This window comes from Pseudorca crassidens, chromosome 10, assembly GCF_039906515.1.
Source record: "Pseudorca crassidens isolate mPseCra1 chromosome 10, mPseCra1.hap1, whole genome shotgun sequence".
NCBI lineage: Eukaryota > Metazoa > Chordata > Mammalia > Artiodactyla > Delphinidae > Pseudorca > Pseudorca crassidens.
This window is the reverse complement of record NC_090305.1, coordinates 32389452-32415439: the sequence shown is the minus strand read 5'-3', so window position 1 is coordinate 32415439 and position 25988 is coordinate 32389452. Positions and strand designations below refer to the sequence as shown.

Here is a 25988-nt window from a genome sequence, read left to right as displayed (position 1 = left end):
AAAAAAAAAAAAAGAATACGTGGCACTATGCTAGGTCCTGTTTTGGGGGATTCTGAACTGCTATGTTTGAGAATGAATAGTAGCATCAGTGACCAAAAAGTTTATACTATTATGTTTATAACCTATTCATCATGTTAAATTTTAATTATTTTTGCTTGTGATCATGTAATATTTTTCTGTTCCCCTTTTTTTCCTAACCTTAGAATCATTTCAGTAAGTTATGAAGCTCGTGCATTTGGGGTCACTAGATACATGTGGGCAGAAGATGCTAAGAAGTTATGTCCAGATCTTCTACTGGCACAAGTTCGTGAGTCCCATGGAAAAGCTAACCTCACCAAGTAAGAAGAAAAGCTTGTTTAAGGGGAATGGAAGAGTTGGAAGCATTTCATGAGGCTAGGAACTCATGTTTCTAATTCGTTTTATGTAAATAACATCTGAAAAAATTCCCTTTAGTCAGCTAAATTTTCAGTGTGGAATGAAAACAGATTTTAATATTGCGTTTTAGGAACAGTTCGGAATCATTATTACCTATAATAATTGCCACCCTTAATACCCTTTCAGTTCCTTAATTATTTAACAATTGGTTGTTATAATTAAAACTTAATTCCACTTCCCATGTTCTCAGGCCAAAAGTCTGAAGTGTTTGAAGTAATTAAATTGACTGTGAAACTAATAAGAGTTTTTCCAGAGAAGACTGAGTCAAACTCACATTCTAGTGCAATATCTAGAATTATTTGCCAGAACTGAACAGTCCCAAAGAAGCTTAATTTTTCTGTTTTTGAACTGAGCGATCTCTGCCCAGATTTTAGAAAGTTAGCCTTGGAATGGGAGGCATTAGTATAGGCATAGCCAAGTTAGAGGTAGATACAAGCCCCAGTCATTATAATAATCCTAATAGCTAGTGTATAGTGAACATATGTCATATGCCAGGCACTGTGTTAAATTCTTCATTGGCAGTGTCTCTTAAATCTCACATTGTTATAAGGAAGGTTCTAGTATTATCCCCCCCACCCCCACCCGCACACACAAATGAGGGACCAATTTAGAGAGGTTAAATAATTTAAGTTCGCACAGTTAGGAAGTGGAAGACTGAGGATTCATTTTCAGATCTCCACGTTCTCACAGTACACTATACTGTGTGGGGTGGTGTGTGTAGGGATCATGCTTTGACTTGGGACTTGAGATACCCCTGAATTCACCTATCAATTAGAAGTCTAAAGGTGGAGTGTCATAGCCAACCTCACATTGGGATTATTGCCAGAAAAGAAGACAGATTTGACTGAAGATTAATACTGTAACCCTAAAGTAGAATTAATTCAGCTAATGGACATATGCTACGTTGCATTGAATAGAATTTTATGCTGGGAAAGACAGTGTAACTTCCCAGAAATATAGTTGACTTCAGAGTGTGATTTTGAAAAGCCACATGCCACCAACTTAAAACTGGATCATTTATTTTACTCTTAAAATCTTCATCAAATAATGAACAAAGGCAGTTTTAGAAAATTTAGGAATAAGTTTGTAGACCAGAGAGTTATTAATAAAGACCTGGTAATTTAAAATTATTATTTTAATAATTAACCTGAGATGCCAGGTTATAAAAATAAAAATATGATTTGCAAAAACATATATATACTTAGTTTATCAACTATTCTTAAAAATACCTTGGAGTGATTATACTTAAGAGTCTGTGAAAGAACACCAACTACTGCAATAGAGCATCCTTTCCTTGCTCTGTATGTGTGTGAGTATATTGTGCTCTCATGCTCTTAGGTACCGGGAAGCCAGTGTGGAAGTGATGGAGGTAATGTCTCGTTTTGCTGTGATTGAACGTGCCAGCATTGATGAGGCTTATGTAGACCTGACCAGTGCTGTACAAGAGAGACTGCAAAAGCTCCAAGGTCAGCCTCTCTCAGCAGACTTATTGCCAACCACCTACATTGAAGGGTTGCCCCAAAGCCCTACAACAGCAGAAGGGACTGTTCGGAAAGGTACTTGCATAGCATCATATTGCTTCTGCTTCCTGCCTTTGGAACCTGCTTTGCTTGGTCACACTGCTCCTTCTTGGATTGATTGAAAGGAAACTTAAACTACAACATGAATGAATCACAAGGACTCACATGGAAGGATATACAAATTCTTTTATCTTTCCAGGTTGAGATGTTGAGAAGCTGTAAAATCTGTATTAACATCAAGTTTCTCTTGAGACATAACTAGGGCAGGTTAAAGTTATCAGTAGAAGGCTGACTGCACACTTCCATTATTTGTAGGTTAATTTATATTATTGTAACTTGGTTCATAAGAAGAGTGAGCTTTTTTTTTTTTTTTTGCGTTACGCGGGCCTCTCACTGTTGTGGCCTCTCCTGTTGCGGAGCAGACGCTCCGGACGCGCAGGCTCAGCAGCCACGGCTCACGAGCCCAGCTGCTCCGCGGCCTGTGGGATCTTCCTGGACGGGGGCACGAACCCATGTCCCCTGCATTGGCAGGCGGACTCTCAACCACTGCGCCACCAGGGAAGCCCGAAGAGTGAGCTTTTTTTAAGGGGACCTAAACAACAGGGAGTTGAATTACTCAAAATTTCTAATCAGTTATCAGGATAATGTCATCGATGGGCTGTTCAAGGCCTCTCTCATTTTACTTTACTTATTTTACTTCTTTTCCCCTTCATAGTGATTCCCCCTTCTCCCTTCCTACCCCACAAACCCTCTGGCACTCACTGATGTATATCTTCTTAAATATGTATATGTCTTTATAAATTGTACAGTGTTGCTTTGTACATGTGCTTTTAATTATTTTTATTTGTCTGCTGTTATCATTTTTCATTTATTTTTTATTTATTTATTGAAATATAGTTGATTTACTATTATATTACTTTCAGGGGTACAACATAGTGATTCATTATTTTTATAGATTATACTCCATTTAAAGTTACTATAAAATAATTGCTGCATAATGTATCCTTATTGCTTATTTATTTTATGCACAGTATTTTGTATCTCTAAAACGCCTACCCCTATCTTGCCCCTTCCCCTCCCCTCTCCTCACTGGTAACCACTAGTTTGTTCTCTCTATCTGTGAGTCTGTTCCGGTTTTGTTGTATTAATTTATTTATTTTTTAGATTCCACATATAAGTGATAACACAGTATTTGTCTTTCTCTGACTTATATAACGTGTGCTTTTAAAACTTGTGCTTTTTAAGCACGTGAAAAGGTACTCAACATCACTAATTATTAGAGAAATGCAAATCAAAACTACAATGAGGTATCACCTCACACTGGTCAGAATGGCCATCATCAAAAAATCTACAAACAGGGCTTCCCTGGTGGCTCAGTGGTTTGGAGTCCGCCTGCCGATGCAGGGGACACGGGTTCGTGCCCCAGTCCGGGAGGATCCCACACGCCACGGAGCGGCTAGGCCTGTGAGCCATGGCCGCTGAGGCTGTGCGTCCGGAGGCTGTGCTCCACAACGGGAGAGACAACAGCGGTGAGAGGCCCACCTACCGCAAAAAAAAAAAAATCTACAAACAACAAATGCTGGAGAGGGTGTGGAGAAAAGGGAACCCTCCTACACTGTTGGTGGGAATGTAAATTGGTACAACCACTATGGAGAACAGTATGGAGGTTTCTTAAAAAACTAAAAATAGAGCTACGATATCGGGGCTTCCCTGGTGGTGCAGTGGTTGAGAATCCGCCTGCCAATGCAGGGGACACGGGTTTGATCCCTGGTCGGGGAAGATCCCACATACCCTGGAGCAACTAAGCCTGTGTGCCACAACTACTGAGCCTGTGCTCTGGAGCCCACGAGCCACAATTACTGATCCTGCGCGCTGCAACTACTGAAGCCCATGCACCTAGAGCCCATGCTCCACAACAAGAGAAGCCACCACAGTAAGAAGCTGTGCACCACAACGAAGAGTAGTCCCCGCTCGCTGCAACTAGAGAAAGCCCATGTGCAGCAATGAAGACCCAACACAGCCAAAAATAAATAAAATAAATAAAGTTAAAAAAAAAAAAAGTTGTTGGGCTTCCCTGGTGGCGCAGTGGTTGAGAATCTGCCTGCTAATGCAGGGGACACGGGTTCGAGCCCTGGTCTGGAAGGATCCCACATGCCGCGGAGCAACTAAGCCTGTGCGCTACAGCTACTGAGCCTGCGCGTCTGGAGCCTGTGAGCCACAACAAGAGAGGCCGCAATAGTAAGAGGCCCGCACACCGTGATGAAGAGTGGCCCCCGCTTGCCACAACTAGAGAAAGCCCTCGCACAGAAACGAAGACCCAACACAGCAAAAATAAATAAATTAATTAATAAACTCCTACCCCCAACATCTTTAAAAAAAAAAAAAAGTTGTTAAAAAAAAAAGAACTACCATATGACCCAGTAATCTCACTCCTGGGCATATACCCAGAGAAAACCATAATTCAAAAATATACATGCACCCTAGTGTTCATTGCAGCACTATTTACAATAGCCAGGACATGGAAGCAACCTAAATGTCCATCGACAGAGGAATGGGTAAAGAAGATGTGTTACATATATACAATGGAATATAACTCAGCCATAAAGAACAAAAATAATGCCGTTTGTAGCAACATGGATGGACCTAGAGATTGTCATACTCTGTGAAGTAAGACACAGAAAGACAAACATATGATATCGCTTATATGTGGAATCTGAAAAAAAAAAGGTACAAATGAACTTATGTACAAAACAGAAGTAGCATCACGAATGTAGAAAACAAACTTATGGTTACCAGGGGATAAGGTGGTGGGGGAGGGATAAATTGGGAGATTGGGACTGACATATACACACTACTATATATGAAATAGATAACTAATAAGAACCTGCTGTATAGCACAGGGAACTCTACTCAATACTCTGTAATGACATGGGAAAAGAATCTAAAAAAAAGAGTGGTTGTATGTATATGTGTGACTGATTCACTTTGCTGTACACCTGAAACTGATACAACATTGTAAATTAACTATACTCCAATAAAAATTAAAAAAAAAAAGATGCAGTTGAGTATAAACTGCATTAATTTGCTGTGAAACAATGTTTAAAAAAAATTGTGCTTTTTAATTACATGATAGCACTGTTATTATAGGTCTCATTCTTAATTTTCTTTCATTGCTGATTTTATACATCTATTCATGTAGCTGTATTTATATGTAATTGATTTCTTTTAATTGCAGCATAATCCGTGGTATGGATCTACCATGTTTACAGACCCTTTTCCTACTGATGAGCTCATTGGTTGCTTCTCACGTCCTTCTGTTTATATGATGAATGTCCTCATTAATCCTCTTGGACATATGCAAGGGTTTCTCTGGGAAGTATCTTCAGGAGTGGACTGCTAGATTATAGGGTATACACATATACTTAGTTTCACTAAATACTGCCAAATTGCTCCCCAGAATAACTGTAACAATTTGCCCTACCTCTGACAGTACACAAGAATTCCTGTTTCCTCCATATCCTCACCAGCAATTGGTATTATCTAATATTTTAAAGTACCTGCCAATGTGATGGCTATAAAGGGGTATTTTATATTTTGGGGTTTGTTTTAATTTATACTTCTCTTTACTAATTGAGGTTGAGCTTCTCTTCATATACTTGTTAGCCTATTGAGTTTCTACTTTTGTGAATTGTTTATTTATAATCTTCATTCAATTTTCCATTGGATTTCTGCCGTTGTTTTTTTTTTTTTTTTTTGGAAGAGCTCCTTGTGTATCCTAGTTGTTGGTCCCTTGTCTATTTTTGACTCTTCAAATATCTTTTCCCAAGTCTGTCATCCATTAACTTTTTTTTTTTTTTTTTTTTTTTGCGGTACGCGGGCCTTTCACTGTTGTGGCCTCTCCCGTTGCGGAGCAACAGGCTCCGGACGCGCAGGCTCAGTGTCCATGGCTCACGGGCCTAGTCACTCCGCGGCATGTGGGATCTTCCCGGACCGGGGCACGAACCTGTGCCCCCTGCATCGGCAGGCGGACTCTCAACCACTGCGCCACCAGGGAAGCTCTAGTGACTTTTTAAATTAAAATTTTTGATTTATATTTTCTGCTTCTTCTGAAATCTAGAATCCAGTATGTTTTCCTTTTTCTTTCTCCTCTAAACTTTTAACTGATGTAATATACATAAAGTATATAAATTGTACGTGTACACCTTGAGTGATTTCACAAAGTAAACCCACTTCTGTAAGCAGCACCCAGATCAAAAAATGTCAGAATTCTAGAAGCCACCCTTGCCTACCCTCCCAGTCGTTATCTATTCCTCTCCCCTCTCTCCTATATAACCACTGTCCTGATTTCTATTTAGCTTATTTTTGAACTTTATAAAATTGAAATTATGCAGTATATACTTGAGTCTGGCTTCATTCACTCAACATTGTCTTTGTGAGATTCATCCATTCTGTTGTATATAGTTGAGTTTCTGTAGTATTCCATTGTATGAATATACTACAATTTACCCATTCTACTCTTCATGGATATTTGGGTTTCTTCCAGTTTTGGACCACTAAGAATAGTGCTGCTATGAACATTTTTGTAAATATCTTTTAGTGTGTGCATTTCTGTTGAGCATATGACTAGAAGTGCTCAGTTATGTGGTTTGTCTGTATTCAGCTTTAGTTTGCCTGTACTCAGCGTTAGTAGATACTACCGAAAGGTTTCCAAAAAGGGTATACTGATTTATAATTCCACTAGCGGTATATGAGAGTTCTAGTTGTTCCACATCTTTTTCAACACTTGCTTTTTTCTCTTTTGCTTTTTAGCCATTTTGATGAGTGTATAGTGATATCATATTATGGTTTTAGTCTGCATGTTCCTGGTGTTAATGAAATTGAGCACCTTTTTGTAAGTTGATGACCATTCTTCTTTCATGAAGTGCCTGTTTAAGTATTTGCCCATTTTTTTGGTTTAATTGTCTTATTCATCTATAGGACTTCTTTATGTATTCTGGATATGAGTCATTATCAACTATATGTATTGCAGCATCTTCTGGTTTGTGGCTTGTATTTCACTCTTTTTTTTAAAATTTTTTGGCCACGCCGTGCGGCATGTGGGGTTCCAGTTCCCCAACCAGGGATTGAACCTGTGCCCCCTGCAGTGGAAGCGTGGAGCCCTAACCATTGGGCAGCCAGGGAATTCCCTTGTTTTTTACTCTCTTAATGGTGGATTTTGATGAATAGAGGCTCTTAATTTTAATTTGGTCCAGTTTGTCTTTTTTTTTCTTTATGGATAGTATTTTTTAAGGTCTTCTTTACCTATTCAAGATCATGAAGAAACTCTCCTATATTGTTTTAGAAGCTTTATTGTTTTGCCTTTTACATTTAGATTTACTATCCATTATGTGTGTGTCTGCAGGATGTGAGGTAGGGATCAAGATTCCTTTTTTTATTACATGAGTATCCAATTATAATATCCTTATTAAAGCTTTACTTTTTTCTATAAAGGTCTTGTGCATTCATTATGTTAGTTCCTAGATGCTTTAATTTTTTTTAATTGCCATTACGATTTTGTGTTTTTTTCTATTATATTCTCCACTTGGTTATTGATGTGTAGGAGAATGATAAGTGATTTTTTTTTGGTAAGCTTATCTTTGTTTACTTTATCTGCCTGATAAAAACTTGAGATATAATCTCATGAAAGTGCTTTAATAAAATGTACTTGATGGTTAAAAATATTTTCTTAGGGATTTCCCTGGCAGTTCAGTGGTTAAGACTACTGCAGGGGTCACGGGTTCAATCTCTGGTGGGGGAAGTTCTGCATGCTGTGTGGTGTGGCCAAAACAAAAATTTTTCTTAGACTAGAATTAAATTAGGGCAATTAAAACTTGCTTTTAATCCGGGTCTTATTATTTTTTTTAATCAAAATATTACAAAAGTGGAATTCAGCTGGAGTTCACAGAGCAAAGATTCTGCATCTAGAAGCTTTTTAACACCTTTTCATACACATTTTCTAGTACTTATGATAATGGCTATATTCAAAACAATGTATCTATTCTCCCCTTCACTTGTAACATGTACTTTAGCTTTATTTTGTAACATTATTCTTATTTATTTATTTTTAAAATTAATTTATTTTTTATTTATTTACTTTTGGCTACACTGGGTCTTCATTGCTGTGCATGGGGTTTGTCTAGCTGGGGTGAGCAGGGGCGACTCTTCATTGCAGTGCGCAGGCTTCTCGTTACGGAGCACAGGCTCTAGGCACATGGGCTGTAGAGCACAGGCTCAGTAGTTGTGGCACATGGGCTTAGTTGCTCCGCGGCATGTGGAATCTTCCCAGACCAGGGATCGAACCCGTGTCCCCTTCTCTGGCAGGCAGATTCTTGACCATTATGCCACCAGGGAAATCCCAACATTATTCTTATTTAGAAGAGCTCTTTTAGTGAAAATCTTTGAATGTTGGACGTTAACCAAAAGGATACAAATCTATAGCAAGTTAACTTCTTGGGGGACTTGTCAGGGCATATGTTATTACTTGTAGAAACTATACAGATTTGTTCAGAAAAAGCTCCAAGAGTGTTTAGTTTATTTCTAGTTACAGTGGTGAATTTTCCATGGGTTCCATGTTTTAAAGTAAGATGTAAGATATTAAAGTTTAGTTTTGCTGTCAACAGTTGTATGATGCCTTTTAATATGTTGTATTGAAGGGTAGAGGTGGAACTACCCAGGGAAACTTACGGGAAGGACCATTGAGGAATTATTTTATTCTCTGATCCTGATAGCTGAGTTTATCAAGGTGGAGGCTGCAGAGCTTTTAGTTCTTTAGGGAGAATACAATGGACAATGTAATGTGCCACTTAAAGGAGGCAAAGTTATGGTACATTTGCCTTTATTGATTTATTATTATTATTCTGGGATCAGAGTAAGGAAGGGTTTTTTGGTTTTGTTTTTTGTGTTGTGTTTTTGTTGTTGTTGGGTTTTGGGGGGGGTTGTTGTTTGTTTTTTTTGGCTGTGTTGGGTCTTCGTTGCTGTGCGAGGGCTTTCTCCAGTTGCGGCGAGCGGGGGCCACTCTTCATCGCGGTGCGCGGGCCTTTCACTGTCACGGCCTCTCCCGTTGTGGAGCACAGGCTCCAGATGCGCAGGCTTAGTAGTTGTGGCTCACGGGCTTAGTTGCTCCGCAGCATGTGGGATCTTCCCAGACCAGGGCACGAACCCGTGTCCCCTGCACTGGCAGGTGGATTCTTAACCACTGCACCACCAGGGAAGTCCTGTTATTGTTTTTTTTCTTTCTTTTTTGTCAGGGGGCTTAGTTTTGTGTACTACATTTTACTGTGTAGCTAATTTTTTTAAATAAACATTTGGAATTGGTTTTATAATACTTTATTATTTCCTTCCTTCTGCTGACTTTAGGTTTTGTTTGTTCTTCTTTTTCTAATTCTCATAGGTAGTAGGTTAGATTGTTTATTTGAGATTTTTCTGGGTTTTTCTTTGGTTTTTTTTTTTTTTTTGGCTGCGCCACACAGTATATGGAATCTTCGTTCCCAACCAGGGATTGAATCCATGCCCCCTGCAGTGGAAGCGCAGAATCTTAACCACTGGACCGCCAGGCAAGTCCCTGAGATTTTTCTTGTTTTTTTGAGGAAGGCCTGTATCTCTATGGACTTCCCTCTTAGGACTGCTTTTGCTGCATCCCATAGATTTTGTGTGGTTGTGTTTGGTTTTATAGTACATTAAATTATTTGCTGTTTAAGGGTTTTTTGAAGGCTATATGCCCTTTTGAAAATCTGTTGAAAGCTGTGGACCCTTGCTTGCCTCAGAAAAATACATATCTACATGTAAAACAGTTTTGCATGTAGTTTTCAGGAGATTCACAGACCCACTGAAACCTACACACCTCATATAAGAACTATTATTACACGTTACGTTGGTTTTGGAGGGCAACTCATTGTTGAAGAGCTCTCTGGTGAAGATGATGGTACATACCTTTGTTGGAGGTCAAATGTTACTTCAAATGGACATGCGCCTCTTCTATACCTATCTTTCTTACATTTTTATATAAAATGCCAGTGTTTTAAAGAAATCTTATTTCTGTATGAGGAAATAAAAGGTATTCATATATGAAGGAAAAAGTTGCTTTATTGTGTCTAGTTTAAATATTAAGCTTCGAGATGCAGTGATATCTTATTATTTAGAGTGCTCAGAACAGTACAATGTCTAGGAAATGATTTATGATGATATATCATACTCCTGAGTCTTCATATGATGTGTGTAATATAAAAAAAAAAAACCTCATAACAGAAATTAGCTGATCTAAGTGCATATACCCTCCCAGAAATTGTTTTTCGTGGATGTGACATATTTCAAAGCTAGGGAAAAGGGTCGAGGTATTTGTGATGTTTTTATACTGAAGTTCCCATTCAACTTTACCATGGTGCCTCTTAATGGGTCCTACTCAGCCATGCTGCATTTGCAACTTCGTTTTTTCTGTTTCTGAAATAGTTATGTGTGTGGAAAGTTTAAGTAGTAAGATTAATTAAAAATAACTCAAAAATTGTCAGAGTGAAAACTTACCCTTCGGGGCCATTTTGTAACTGGTTTGTGTTAGCTAAAGAATTCATTTGTTCTCCGTTTGCTTCCTCTTAATTCATTTATTTCTAAGCAAGTATTAAACATGTGAATGCATATAATAAGAAACAGTTGTGTAGTGGTATAAAAAAATATAAATCAACTATCAGGGATTTCCCTGGAGGTCCAGTGGTTAAGACTCCGCACTTATACTGCAGTGGGCATGAATTTGATCCCTGGTCAGGGAACTAAGATCCCCACATACCACCCGGAGCAGCCAAAAAAAAGATGATAATAATAATAAAAATAAAATTAAAAATTAAAAAAATAAATCAATTAACTGCCAAAGTTGAGAGCTGTAAGAGTTGGCTAGACTGCTTGCAGGCTTTGACGAAGTAAGCCGCCATATTGTAAGAGGGCCTTTGGAGAAGCCCCCATGGCTATGCTCTGAGAGCTGCCCTCTGCTGACAGCCAGCAAGAAAATGGGGACCTCAATCCTACAGCCACAAGATGATAAATTTATTTATTTTAATTAATTTATTTATTTTTGGCTGCATTGGGCCTTCGTTGCTGTGCACGGGCTTTCTCTAGATGTGGCGAATGGGTCTACTCTTTGTTGCTGTGCGTGGGCTTCTCATTGCGGTGGCTTCTCTTGCTGTGGAGCACGGGCTCTGGGGCGTGGGCTCAGTAGTTGTTGTGGCTCACGGGCTCAGTAGTTGTGGCTCACGGGCTCAGTAGTTGTGGCTCACCGGCTCTAGAGCGTAGGCTCAGTAGCTGTAGCGCACAGACTTAGCTGCTCTGTGGCATGTGGGATCTTCCCGGACCAGGGATCAAACCCACATCCCCTGCCTTGGCAGGTGGACTCTTAACCACTTTGCCACCAGGGAAGTCCCCAAGATGATAAATTCTGCCAACAACCAGAGGGAGCTTGGAAGGCACTAATCAGCTCATAGCACAGAGGAAGGTACACCTGTTACCAGTATAGGGACTTCTCTTTTGTAGTTATGGTCCCTAGAGTTGTGGGCCATAGCTAGAGGTTTATCAGTTTAATTCCGAAGTTTTGGCATAAATTACCAGTGCTCACTCTTAGAACAGTTCTAGTCAAATGCAGGTGACATGCCCATGTTTATAGAAAATCCTAGGGAATCTACTCCCCCCCCAAAAAAAAGAACCTAGAATAAGTGAGATTAGCAAGGTTGCAGGGGACAAAGTCAATATGCAAAAATTGATTGTATTTCTATATATTAAAATTTAAAATGGGAAGTTGACATTTAAAAAGGAATAGCATTAAAACCATAAAATTATTAGAGATATATTTAACAATATATATGGAAAAACTAGTTCAGTGAAAACTACAAAACATCACTGACAAATTAAAGATGAAATCAATGAAGAGACCATGCTCATGGACTGAAAGATTAAATAATATTAGAGTTCAAATCTCCCCAAATTGACCTACAGATTCATTGCATTCTCTCCAAAATCCCAGCAGGATTTTATAGAAATTGATAAACGGATTCTAAAATTTGTATGGGAATGCAAAGGATGTGGAATAGGCAAACAATTTTGAAAACGAACTAAGTTGGAAGACTTAACACTACGTGATTTTTAAGAGTTAACTATAAATTTATGGGGACTTCCCTGGTGGTCCAGTGGTTAAGATTTTGCGCTTCCACTGCTAGGGGCATGGGTTTGATCCCTGGTAGGGGAACTAAGATCCTACGTGCCGCACGGTGCAGCCAAAAACAAACAAACAAAAACCACAAACAAAGAAGTTTGAGGTGGCCTAGGCAAGAATGAAGAAAAGCTGAATAAAATACAGTGGGTTGCAATGGATATGTGAAATATTTTGAAGTGGGCTTTGGTAACTAAGTAACTATAATAAAGGGGAATAAAAGAAAAGAAGCCAAGGGACTTACCTGGTGGTGCAGTGGTTAAGAATCCTCCTGCCATCGATGAGGACATGGGTTCGAGCCCTGGTCCATGAAGATCCCACATGCCAAGGAGCAACTAAGCCTGCGTACTGCAACTACTAGAGCCCGCGCTCTGCAACAAGAGAAGCCACCGCAATGAGAAGCCCGCACACCGCAACGAAGAGTAGCACCCGCTTGCTGTAACTAGAGAAAGACCGTGGGCAGCAACGAAGACCCAAGGCAGCCAAAAATAAAAATAAATAAATTAATTAATTTTTAAAAAAAAGAAGCCAATATTAGATTTTAAACCTTTAAGAGAAATAGGGAGTTGTTTGGGAAAGAGAACCTTTGGGGAGGAAGATATAATAAAGGTTGACTTTAGTAGTATTTTGTTTGATACTGTAATGAAAAATTCAAGAAGACTTTTTCTGTAGGGAGGTAGAAATAAGGGATTAAAGTTAAGAGTTTGGGGATAGAGATTAAGATTTGCATGTACTTAGCATAAACAAATTGAAACATAAGTCAGTACCAGTTCACCAAGAGAAAAAGCATATATACAGAGAAGAGGAGAACGTTGCTCTGTATCTGCAGTTACAGTGTTAGAGGAGGGAGATAGACCAGCAAAGGAGAGAAACAGCAGCCCTCAATAGCTGGAAAATACTTCCTTTTATGTGCTCATCTTCCTCCTCTTCTCCATATATGTGACCCTTCACTCTGCCTCTCCAAGATATTTTGAATTTTCTTGCCTTGTTCATACCTCATTACAGCCTCTTTAAAACAGCATGTATATTTCCTAACTTCCTTGTTATATAATACTTTTAAAATGTTTTTCAAAACTATGACTAGTTCTAAATTGGATAGTAAGGTATTTTCAAAGCCCTAAGGTACAAAGCTACTTCTAATTTAAATAGTTTGTCAAGAGAATAAATCTTCTAGTGCCTCTGATTGGACTTAAGGTATTCAACTGGAACCAGTCTCTAAAAATACATAAATGCTAACTTAAGTTTATACTGAAGCGTGCGATAATTCTGAATATTTTCTAATTGAGTAACTTAATAGAATTTTTGGTGATGTGCAAGGGAAGTTGGAAGAAGAAAGTTCAAAAACTGGAGAGAGAAAACAGATGTACTTTTAAATCATTACTCATGAAAGACAATACAAAATATTTGTTGCTTATTAGAGCTTATAAGGTTCAGCCTATGCTGGGAGATAAGGCTGCTAGAATTGGTATGAAGGAGAAATTTATCTCTGTTGTGATACTGAATAGTCTTCTAAAATGGCTGCCATTTTTGGTGAAAACCTACATATGTAAAGTACCTGAAATCTAAGCATTTCTGCATTAGATAACACAAATAAAACCCTGATTTTTTAAAAAAGAAGTCTAACTGTTACCTCTCAACTTTTCAGAGGAAATGCGAAAACAAGGCTTATTGCAATGGCTTGATTCTCTTCAGACTGATAACACCACCTCTCCAGACCTACAGCTCACTGTGGGAGCAGTGATCGTGGAGGAAATGAGAGCAGCCATAGAGAGGCAGACTGGTTTTCAGTGTTCAGCCGGGATTTCACACAATAAGGTGAAGGCTAATAGTAGATTTCAAAGAGAAACACAGATATCTGTAGTTAAACACAGCGGGCATAGAAACAAACAAAAAAAAAAGAAAAACAAAAACAAAACAAAAAACAAACAGCCAGGATAGGTATGAGTGGGGCATTTAAATCATTACACATATACTTTGAAATGGGTTTCTACTTAAACTTCATGGTGAAGACCAAATAAAAACCTAAGTAATTCTTTATCATGGGGATTGACATTACACATGTACTTTCCTAAGAAGCAGGCTGAAAATTTTGCTGGAAATGGTTATTTACATAGTTGTATCCACAGTATTTCCTTAATGACTGAACTATCCAAAGAAAGGAGGAGGCAGGACTTCCCTGGTGGTCCAGTGGTTAGGACTCGGCGCTTTCACTGCCAGGGGCCCTGGGTTCAATCCCTGGTCAGGGGACTAAGATCCTGCAAGCAAACAAAGAAAGGAGGAGGCCAGTAGGAACCTATTTCTTTCCTTTTCCGTTGCTGAATTTTCTAGTATTATCTCACTTCTTATGTGGAGTTCTGGGTGTTCTATGCTTTTGTTCTGTGCTTTTTGATTAAACTGCAGTGTGGCCCTGGGATCTTCATCCCCTTTGGTGTAGACTCAGTAGTTGGGCAGTGGCTGATTATTTCTAGTTACTACCTTCTCTCCCTCACTCAAGAAGAGGAAAGTTCTGCACTGCTCAGCTTGTGGGATCTTAGTTCCCCAACCAGGGATTAAACCCCAGCCCACGGCAGTGAGAGCACCGAGTCCTAACCACTGGAGCACCAGGGAACTCCCAAGAAGAGGAAAGTTGCCAAACTACTCAGTAGAGTTTTGGGGTTTTTTTTTTTCTGGTTAGGTGGAGGGAGGGGAAACAAAAGTCTTAATGTAATAATTTAAACTAGACTAAATGTGGCCTAGTAGAAGTTTCAGGGAATCTCCAATGAATCTGAAGAGTGATTTTATATTTTTCCTACCAATTATAAGTTGTTAAATGATACCACTGAAGTACCTTATTCTTTGAAAAGACTTCTCAAGGGTTTTTTCATTTTGAAGTCTTATTTAATATAAGAAGATGTTTGCTATTGGACAATGACTTCGAGCCCAGTCTTTATCACAGATGCTAAATGATGGTAATCTGTATTAAATCCGGGACTCAAAATGGACTAACCATTAATCAGGAAATGTATATAAATGGAGTAGGGTAAAATGAGTTTGTTTTAGCATTTTCACATGGACATACTAAGAAATGCATCTTAAGTCTCTTCTGTAGCTTCTCTACTTTTTCACCCTCTTGAAATAGGAAAACCTTAAGGAATAGATGAGGGTGGAATAAATGACTAAAGAAAGACTGAGAATGGAAGATGTGGAAAGGACAATGAGGATAATGATAGTGGGTCATGTTTTCCACTGTGGATATTGTGGGACACCAAGCTTTGGAGATGTCTTGAGTTTCTGGTTTTGGTTTTGTTTTTAACGTGGAAACCATTAGTTACAGCCCTTAAGCTGTGCCGTGTGTATGCGTGTATATGTGTGTGTTAATATTCACCAACTCTGTGTGTGGGTGTTGACAGTCATGGGGTTTTTATACTTTCCATGCTCCAGGTTCTGGCAAAGCTGGCCTGTGGACTAAACAAGCCCAACCGGCAGACCCTGGTCTCACATGGGTCAGTCCCACAGCTCTTCAGCCAAGTGCCTATTAGCAAAATGTAAGTATTCAGGGAGCACCTTAAATTTCACTTCTATATATGTGAAGGCCCTCTCTGGTTGTAGTTTCTTCTGTTCCTTAAGGATTGGAGCCAGGGAAAATAGGTACCATGGGGACAGGAGGGAGATGACACAGAAAATTTTACAAACATGCTGAGATTTTTTTCTTAATGAACTTTCAATTCCGGATTATCTGTGGAAGATACTTAATCCTGAATTTTAAAAGAATGAACTGTTTTTTAGCTATATGTTTAACTTCCTTCTAGGTTTTTTACTCAAGCCTGTTACTAAATAACAAATAGGAATTTTACTTCTTTTCTTTGTTCTAGTAGCGTATCAAGCTGTTCAGGGCTACTGAATTGCTCCCAAATAAAATTAATAACTAGGTTGTGCATACCAATAGTGTGTCCTTGACAAGGGCTTATAATATTGTTGAAGGGACAAGATATATCTGTTCAAAGCAATAGTGAAAGTGCTATCATCAAGACTATATGTGAGTAACTGCTAAATGAATTGTACAGGTAGTTACCAAAGTTCATAAAAGTCATCTGAGAAGGACTTATGAAAAAGGCATGGGAGAGTCAGATGAGAATAGAAGAGAAATACCAATTTGGAGACTGTTTTGAGCACCAAGAGGGAGAAAATATATTTCCAGTGAACTGGGACCATATTGAGGAAGATAAGTGATGGAAAAAGGACTGAACAGAGAGGTTGAGGACAGATTATTAGACATCTCAAAGGCCAAGCTGAAGAGTTGTTTTTTTTTTTTTTTTTTACTATATTCTTAAATATAAAATGTTTTAGCTATGGAAGGGGTTTGTTTTGGAGGTGGAATTTTAATCCCTAAATGGGACAGTAGATCCTGTACAATTGAAAGTTTTATACACAGTTGACTTGATAACTAATTAATGACTTTACCCTTGTGTTTATGCTATGGTTAGTCTTCTTCCCAGGCCCTAACTTCCAGAGTACTGAATTCCCAGAGTCGTCTAGTCTTATGCTAGAAAATCAATAGTTTACAGGACCAATGTGTGTTCTCATTTTCCCTGCTAACTAGATATTTATGATGTGACCTATAAATCTTTTGTCTTTTTTTGGTTGTTGTTAGCCGTAATCTTGGAGGAAAGCTAGGGGCTTCTGTCATTGAAACCCTGGGGGTAGAATACATGGGAGAACTGACCCAGTTCACTGAATCCCAGCTCCAGAGTCATTTTGGGGAGAAGAATGGGTAAGTGATTCCTAATACTTTTCAATCATAACCTTTATGGATATGCTAAATTCAAATGTAGACAAGAGCATCAGGTAAAATCTAGACCTATCTTTAGGTTAATATTTGCTCCTCGAGGTAATTGCATTCGTCCTTTTGCTTTAAAATATTAAATCATTATAACCTATTAGTCTAGTTTTTTTCACGTGCCTAAATAGGTTGGTAGATAGGAGCTGTTATTCTGAAGCTCTGATATACACATGCACAATATTTATGTGTGCTAAGATGCTGTTGTTCTCTTAAAAATCCTTGTATTTTTGCTTACTAAGTACCAAAAATACTTGGGGATATGAAATATGTGGCTTAGTTGGCACTTTTCCCAAAACACAAATGATGACTTGGCTTTAGAAAGCATAATGTGTTCTCCTCGGCAATTTATCATTACTGGAATTCATTGGGAAGGGCAAGGATTCTGTTACGGGTGAGGTGTACTTAATTTTGAACAAATTTTTCCTTTTTCATGAAAGGGATAAAAGGTAGTATAATATAGGTATTTTGTTTTAACAAGAATAATCATTTGCTTTCACCTTAAACTCTTTTGCTGGTTTCATTAGATCTTGGCTATATGCCATGTGCCGGGGGATTGAACATGATCCAGTTAGACCCAGGCAAATACCCAAAACCATTGCCTGCAGCAAGAACTTCCCAGGAAAAACAGCTCTGGCTGCTCGGGAACAGGTAGGCAGACATTCTTGACAGAACATTGACTCTTTTAAGGGAGTTGGTGGGTAGGTTTTGGTAGCTGTGGAAAGTTAGATGGGACCTTTATGCTGTAAAATATGAAGGAAATAGAAGGTTTTTTGTGTGCTGAAAATTGATTAGTTTAACTTGGGATTTTTTTTTTTATTATTATTTTTTCCCTTTCTTCCATCTGAAAAGAAATAGAATGGAGCTGATTGAAGTTTGAAATGGAATTACTCATTTTTTGTTAGGTGAAATCTTAGGAGGCCAGGATATTGTGCCTCAAGTTTGTGTCTTTTTTTTGTGTGTGTGTGTGGTACGCGGGCCTCTCACTGTGGTGGCTTCTCCCGTCGCAGAGCACAGGCTCCGGACGCAGAGGCTCAGCGGCCATGGCTCACGGGCCCAGCCGCTTCGCAGCATGTTGGATCTTCCCAGACCGGGGCACGAACCCGTATCCCCTGCATCGGCAGGCAGACTCTCAACCACTGCGCCACCAGGGAAGCCCACTGTGTCTTTTTTTCTCAGAGCTGGAACATGCCTGAAATTCACCTGATGGCATGCCAGCAGGAAAAGAATGAAAGCTCTTGAGCTAGGGCAGGTCAGAGTACTGAAGATTTCTATGATCTGGGGATTGTTACAGGGGAGACTTTGTTACACACTTCCATTTTGGGGAGAACTGAACAAAACCACCATTTAGTTCTATAATAAACCTAGAGTCTTTAAATGAAAGATTAAAGTCTCAATACTTTTTTTAGGTACAATGGTGGCTTTTGCAATTAGCCCAGGAACTAGAGGAGAGACTAATCAAGGACCGAAATGATGTAAGATTTTCTTTCTTTATTCCTGGGGTGAGGTTTGGGATTTAAATACAAGTTGCTCCTTACCTTATGGAGTAGAAACAAAGATACAAAAAGATACCAGCTGGAAAATTTTAAGAAATCTTTTATCTTTTCCCATAAAACTGCCATAAAACTCAGTATGATTCTCAAAAGCCTGGATCTGTGAACGTAAGACCTGACTACCCCTGTCTCCCTCATTACCATTTGCTTTTACTTTTTTGTATATTATCTAAATGTTACTGCAACTCTGAATATACAGTGGATCTTCATCAGAGTACAGAACCATTAAGCAGGACATTTAGGGTTTGGACTGTAAATTATTCGGCTTTAACATAGTCCATGTGACAAAGAAGTACTCAGTTTTAGAGACAGAGTCGTAGGTCAAAGATGAAACATCTGATTGGTTTATCTTCTCTCTTTCAAAAAAAAAGCTCTATTGATACATATATATATATATTTACATACCATGAAATTCACCCATTTATAGTATACAGTTCAGTAGTTTTAGTATATTTCAGAGTTGTTCAACTATTCCATAATCAATTTAAGAACATTTCATAACCCAGAAAAGAAATCCTATACCCACTAATAGTTACTCCCCCAGCCCTACGCAACCACTAGTCTGCTTTCTGTCTCTATAGACTTAATTATTCTGGACATTTCATATCTATGGAATAATATAATATGTGGCTTTTTGTGTGACTGGCTTTAAATCTTTCAATTAACATAATATTTTCAAGGTTTACCCATATTGTAGCATCTATCAGTACTTTATTCCTTTTTATCACAACATTCTATTGAATGGATATACCATATTTTATTTATCAATTCATCAGTGAATGGATATTTCCACTTTTTGGCTATTATGAATAATGTTGCTGTGAACATTCATGTACAGATTTTTGTGTAGTCATGTTTTCATTTCCCTTGTATATATACCTAGGAGTAGAATTGCTGAGTCACATGGCAACTCTATGTTAGCATACCAGACTGTTGCTGCACTATTTTACACTCCCAGCAATGTAAGAGGGTTCTAATTTCTCTATATCTTTGTTATTGTCTTTTAAAAAATTTTTAGTGGGTGTGAAGTGGTATCTCATGGTTTTCAGGTGCTTATTGGCTATTTTATTTTCTTTGGAGAAATGTCTGTCAAGATCCTTTGCCCATTTTTGAAGTGGGTTGTCTCTTTATATTGAGTTTTAAAAGTTCTGTGTGTATTCTGGGTATAAGTCCCTTGTCAAATATATAATTTGCAAATATTTTCTCCCATTCTGTGGATTTTATTTCCATTTTCCTGATGGTATTTTTTGATGTGTCCTCTCCAGTTGAGACATCAACTGTATACTATCAGGAATCATCTATAATTACCTGTTTGCCCCTTTTTAGCTGAGGTGGTGGTAAATGTTCTTTGGGAGGCATCGTAAAGAGGTTGTGTTATGGGTCTATTTGACTTTTCCCACTAGGTGTCGCTCCGTTCTCATCTCTTTATTCTCTAACAGTCAATGACCTTATGTCCTATCATCTCCCCCTAGCTCACTCCCCTCTAGACTCCACTTGCTGGCCTCCTCCCCATTTATTTAACACACCAAGTAAATTTCACCTTCCCCTTCTCCCCAACTCCCCTGTCATATCAGCAGCCTCCATCACTCCCTGCCTTACTCTGCTTTTTTCCATGGCACTTTGTGGTCATTCCTATTACATGCCTACTTGTTTATTATATGCAGCTCCTACTACAAGGTAAGATCCAGAAGGGCCTGGACTTTTTGTTCTCTCCTGTATCTCTAGATAGTGCCTGATACATAGTAGGCAGTCAGTTATAGTTGAACGGTTTTAGTCAACAAGGACTTGTTTGTAATTGCCTATTTGTATTCTCTCGAGATATACAAATCTGTATAAACTGTATTTACAAAATGCACAAAAATACAAAATGTATTTTTACCTAGAAGTTGGTTGCTGCTCTTGGTTTGTCTTAGGGGTGTTTCTTCTCACTAGAATCTTTCGATTTTGAGGGGATCCCTATGTATACTTTTTACCTTCTTGCCTCGACCTTTATTTCTTAGTTTGCTTTGCATCAACAGTATTCAGGTGCTTAGACGTCACTGAAAAGTGTATCAATGATCATGCTCTCTAGAGGCAGGCTCACTACACTTTATCTTCTATAGATGGGCTGTAAGGAGGCGCTAGTGGAAACTACTGCTGTTTTTTTGTTGTTGTTAAGATTGAAATATTTATGCATTTAACAAACACGTATTTTTTAATTAATTAATTAATTTTTGGCTGCGTTGGATCTTCGTTACTGCGCATGGGCTTTCTCTAGTTGCATCGAGCAGGGGCTACTCTTCATAGCAGTGTGTGGGCTTCTCATTGCGGTGGCTTCTCTTGTTGAGGAGCACGGGCTCTAGGTGCATGGGCTTCAGTAGTTGTGGAACACGGGCTCAGTAGTTGTGGCTCACGGGCTCTAGAGCGCAGGCTCAGTAGTTGTGGCACATGGGCTTAGTTGCTCTGTGGCATGTGGAATCTTCCCGGACCAGGGATCGAATCTGTGTCCCCTGCATTGGCAGGCGGATTCTTAACCACTTGTGCCACCAGGTAAGTCCACTTCTGCTCTTAAGCATAAGAGCATCAGAGCAGATTAAAGAATAGATCCACTACTCAATCCTGACACCCTTTCAATGACTTACATGAACCCTCCTTCAGTCATAAACTAGAATATAGTATTACAAGTATTTAGTATAATCTTCCTGCACGGACACCACCAAAAAGAAAACAAAACATTCAGGAGAATCCATTTTCATTTATTCTGTCCTGTTCCCATTACCTGTCAAAATATCCTAGATATTCTAATATTCCATCATCTAAATTATGTCTTCTCCAATTATTTATACTCAGAAACAGAACAAAATTTTAAAAAATTAAACCTATTCCCAAACCATTCTGTCACCCTGGTTTTTTCCTCTCACAGACATCACTATATAGAATCCACATGCTCAAGGTAACTTCAGTTCTGTCTCAATCCATTTACACCCACAGAATGACAGGGTGGCCACTCAGTTGGTCGTGAGCATTCGCGTCCAAGGAGACAGACGTCTCAGCAGCCTGCGCCGCTGCTGTGCCCTTCCTCGCTATGATGCTCACAAGATGAGCCATGATGCATTTGCTCTCATCAGGAACTGTAACACTTCAGGAACCCAAACTGAATGGTGAGTTTCCTTCTAACTCACCTTCTTTTGAGACTTAAACCCTGTCTTTATTTAAAATTAGTGGGTATATAAGCATTCCAGCTGGGGTAGGACACAGTAGAAGCACCAGAAACAAGGCAGCTCAGTTGCAGCCTCTTTGCCTACATTTGGTTTGAGAGGCAGAGTGAACCAATACTATCCCTGCCTATATCAATTTGCTATAGTCAGGGGAATGACCAATTGTACTTAGGAGTACAGAACTCAAGTTTCAGGGAACTTTTCTCTCAACTGCTTGATGGTTCTATCTTAAAATCATCTTCCTTGATAATGAAAGTGACCTATTCACCAGTAATCTCTCTCTCACATCCCAACTCAGTTACAAGCTCCACTGGTGTAATACCAAATGTCATAATAATAAACTTCACTTCATCTGGCCATTAAAGATAACCAAGTGTATACTGGAGTATGTTCATTTACTGTCCAGATATTAATGATTTCAGTATTGGAATACCATAATTATTTATTTAACATAGCCTCTTAAATTGAAAAAAGTATTCCAGATTCACAATGTAAATATAATTATGTGAGGAAGATAAATTGGTTGCTTATTTATAGATCTACATTGGAGATTATAAAAAAAAGTTTAGTTAGGCACCTAAGTTACTGCATATCTGAATATAAGGGTACTACATGTATGGGTCTCTAAAGTTAGAGTCTTTGTTCTTAGAATAATTTACTTTTACTTCCTGGTATATTTATTTTCAAATATTGAATGGTTTTACTGAACCAAATGATAATTGTGATACTATGTTCACATTAAACCTTGTAAATTGACAGACTATAACAAATACTACTCACCAAGAGTGTCAAATATTGACAGGGAAGCATAACGTTGTCTGATTATAAGACTGTCCCTGAGCATGAAAGAGGAGAATAGTGAGATACTGTCATGATAACTTTTAAATTTACCTCATCAAGGGACTAATCTGTATATAAAAGCACATTTCATCTTCCAAAATTCAACTCATGTGAAAATTTATTTGGGTAATTAGACATGAGGAACTTTATGACAGGAATTTCTCGAAATATTTCTGAGACCAGATAACCAAAGCAGCTGTGAAATTTCATTCTCTAAAAATTCCAGAGTTCAAAGTCTGTCAGAGTTCCGGTTCTGTTTAAAAACAGAAGAGTGCGTAAGAGGATTTTTTCAAAAGTCTTTCCACTCTAAATATTCTAAAGCTTTTTTATTGCCCTGAATGGTTTCTTGCCTCAACCCTGAATTTCAGCAGCTCTGCAGAAGTTATCTTATGAAAACAATAAACCCAGCTGTCAGGGGATCCAACTTACACATCTGACTTGGTAGGTGTTCACCAAAGTCAGTGGTTCTCAAGGTGTGGTCCTAGACCAGCAACATCAGCATCACCCGAGAACTTGTTAGAATGGCAAATTCTCTGCCCATCCCAGGTCTATTGAATCTATTAATCCAATATACCCTAAAGTCTGAGAACCACTGCAGTAACAGTTTCCTTTTGTGGCAGAACCAGAATCCCAATCATTTACAAACTGAACCTGTGACCTGGTGCTAATCTTATTCTTTTACTTTCTATTCAGGTCCCCTCCCCTTACAATGGTTTTCCTCTGTGCTACCAAATTCTCTGCCTCTGCCCCTTCACCTGGCACAGACATCACCATCTTCTTGAGCAGTGACCCAAGTTCTCCGTCAAAGGTGCCAATTACCCGTTCAGAAGATAAGACCCAGGAAAATGGCCCAGCGGTGACAACCACTAAGAAAGCAACCACTTCTCTGGAATCATTCTTCCAGAAAGCTGCAGAAAAGCAGAAAGTCAAAGAAGCTTCACTTTCTTCTCTTACTGCCACTACGCAGGCCCCCATAAGCAATTCACCCTCCAAGCCCTCATTACCTTTCCAAACCAGTCGTACTTCAGGAACTGAGCCCTTCTTTAAACAGAAGAGTCTGCTTCTAAAGCAGAAACAGCTTACTAATGTTTTCTTCCCTCCACAAAAACCACAGTCCAGTCCTAAAGAGTTACCAAATTGTTTTCCAACAGAGTGTCCAGATTGTGCCCCTGTCTGTGAAAAGGTGTTGAAGCTAGGATCCTTCAAAGCAACTCCTGCAGAGATGGATTTGGCCCAGAACAGCCTAAGCAGCCTTGCTTCTTTAACTTCCAAGTCTGCTCTGGAGGTGGCTCAGAAGGCACCTACTACCTCCAGTCTTCTGGCTGCTGAGGACCAAGTGCCCTGTGAGAAGTGTGGCTCTCTGGTACCTGTATGGGAGATGCCAGAGCATACAGACTATCACTTTGCGTTGGACTTGCAGAAATCCTTTTTGCAGCCCCACTCCAACCCCCGGGTTGCTCCTGCCAGTTCTCCTCAAGGCAAAAGAAATCCCAAGAGCCCTTTGGCCTCCAGGAATAAACGCCCTAGGCCTGAGGGCATGCAGACATTGGAATCATTTTTTAAGCCATTAACACACTAGTGCTGCCCTCAGGCTTGCCGCAGGGTTTTTTTATTTGTAACTGGGAGATGGAAATATGTTCACTTCTCAAGGAAATTTATAACTTTATAAAATTTTTAATAAGGAAAATAATCTGGTTAGATGCTGAGTTAAGGCTTCCACCTCAGGGATTCTAATTCTATTGTTGACAGGGATGTAAAAACTCATCTTCCAGAGATACAACTGTATTGAATCTTTAATTGTTAGTCTTTAGGGAAGCAGTGTCATACAGTTTAAAATGCCTGGGCCTCGGAAGTTAAGAGATCTGGTTCCAAACCTGGCTTTGCCTCTTGGAATACGGCCTTGAGCAAGTCACTTTCCTCATGTGTAAAACTGAGATAATGCCTTAGATTACTGAAGATTAAGAAAAATGTACTTAAAGTATGTAGCTTAACATTGGCACATAAAAGGAACTGAGTGAAAAAAAGTTAAAAAAATTTTTTTATGTGAGGTGAAGACCTGAAACCCTAAAGTGGTAACTAATTTAGGGCAGGACTGTGTACAGAGAAGCTACTCAATAAATACTGAATTTCATTCAAGTAAACCCTATCATAGCCACAATTTTAGCCATTGGCCCTTCTACCTCTTGCAGTGAGACTGTTACTGGACCAGCTCAGGAACTCTGTTTAGATTGGCTAAGTCATGATCAGAACTAGATCATCTCTAGGACCTTGTTACTCCAAGTGTGATTTTGAGGGGCAGCAGCTCCACCACCAGAGAACTTGTTAGAAATAGTCTCAGCCTTACCCCCACCCCTACTGAATTTGTATATTAACAAATTTGAGAAATACCCATCTAGAAGATAATAACAGCCCACCAGGTTTGTAGAGGGCAAGGTCATTTCCTTAAACCCTAAAGACAAATGTAAGAGGTAAATGCTTGGGCCTTCAGGGTCACTGGCACGTTCATCTCTTCCCTACTGAAGTGTGAATCTTTAGTTTAGAGTTTTAAATGAATTACTGTAGCTTTTTGCACTAGTCCATGTTTATAGTACTGTATTCTTAATCTCCATTCTTATGTGTGGAAAGTCAGTTTTGGCTTTTCTGATATGGGAAATGTTGATTACACAGAGAACCCAATCAAAGATGAACTGAGTGGTGGCAGTGGAGGGGGGAGATAAGAGGGTAGGGAGAACGGAATACATAGTCCCCCTTCCCATACATGTACTCAAACCAGTACTTTTAGGCTTATTTTAGCTTATTTATAAATTGGGGGTCTGTAATTTGAAGGGGGAACATTTGAAAACCACTGTGTCTAGCAAATTATTTCTTCTTCCAGAAAGACCTTCCACTTTTGTGGCAGTTAAATATCTAATAAAAGATAGTGCTTACTGTATATATGGCTCTTTCCCTACTAGATTTGTAGATTTCTTAAAGGCAAGAATTCACAGTGCCTTGCACACAACAGGTGCTTGATAGTCACTGGATGAAATGTATATACTGAAAATTTTAAGATCACCAGAACTGTAACAATAAAAATGTACATACTACTTATACACCTTTTTATACTCCTCAATGTTGCATTAACGTAGCAAAGTGCCTCATTAGTTTGTGGAGATGTCTGGGTATCATTTTCCAAAACTTCCTTTCCTAATCTAGGGAGAAGTTTAAAAAAAAAATCTCCTCTGGGTGCTGTACAGATCAAGTTGAACAAATTTTTAGCACTTCAGTTGACTGGAAGGAGTCAAATAGAAAAGTAATGTGGTAGAAACCTTGGTTTCATTGACCTTCTAGAGGCCAAGACAGGTAGTGGGGGGAGGTAGGGGGAGCACTAGTGAATAACCAATAAAGACAATACCAGCAGCA

General features: G+C 39.0%; 1 protein-coding gene across 4 annotated transcripts in view; it reads left to right on the top strand.

Moving 5' to 3' along the window:
• Positions 1-25676, top strand: part of POLH (DNA polymerase eta) — a 29572-nt gene extending 3896 nt beyond the window's left edge. For 2 of the 4 annotated variants that reach the window (XM_067752827.1, XM_067752826.1), the window contains 9 exons: positions 204-338; positions 1774-1991; positions 13826-13995; positions 15601-15704; positions 16811-16930; positions 17524-17647; positions 18406-18471; positions 21520-21689; positions 23280-25676. In XM_067752827.1, the coding sequence (XP_067608928.1) occupies positions 204-338; positions 1774-1991; positions 13826-13995; positions 15601-15704; positions 16811-16930; positions 17524-17647; positions 18406-18471; positions 21520-21689; positions 23280-24165 (1993 nt within the window). In that variant the 3' untranslated portion in view covers positions 24166-25676. The remainder of the gene's footprint in view (positions 1-203; positions 339-1773; positions 1992-13825; positions 13996-15600; positions 15705-16810; positions 16931-17523; positions 17648-18405; positions 18472-21519; positions 21690-23279) is intronic. The other 2 variants (XM_067752828.1, XM_067752829.1) reach the window with 2 other exon arrangements.
• Positions 25677-25988: the final 312 nt, after the last annotated feature.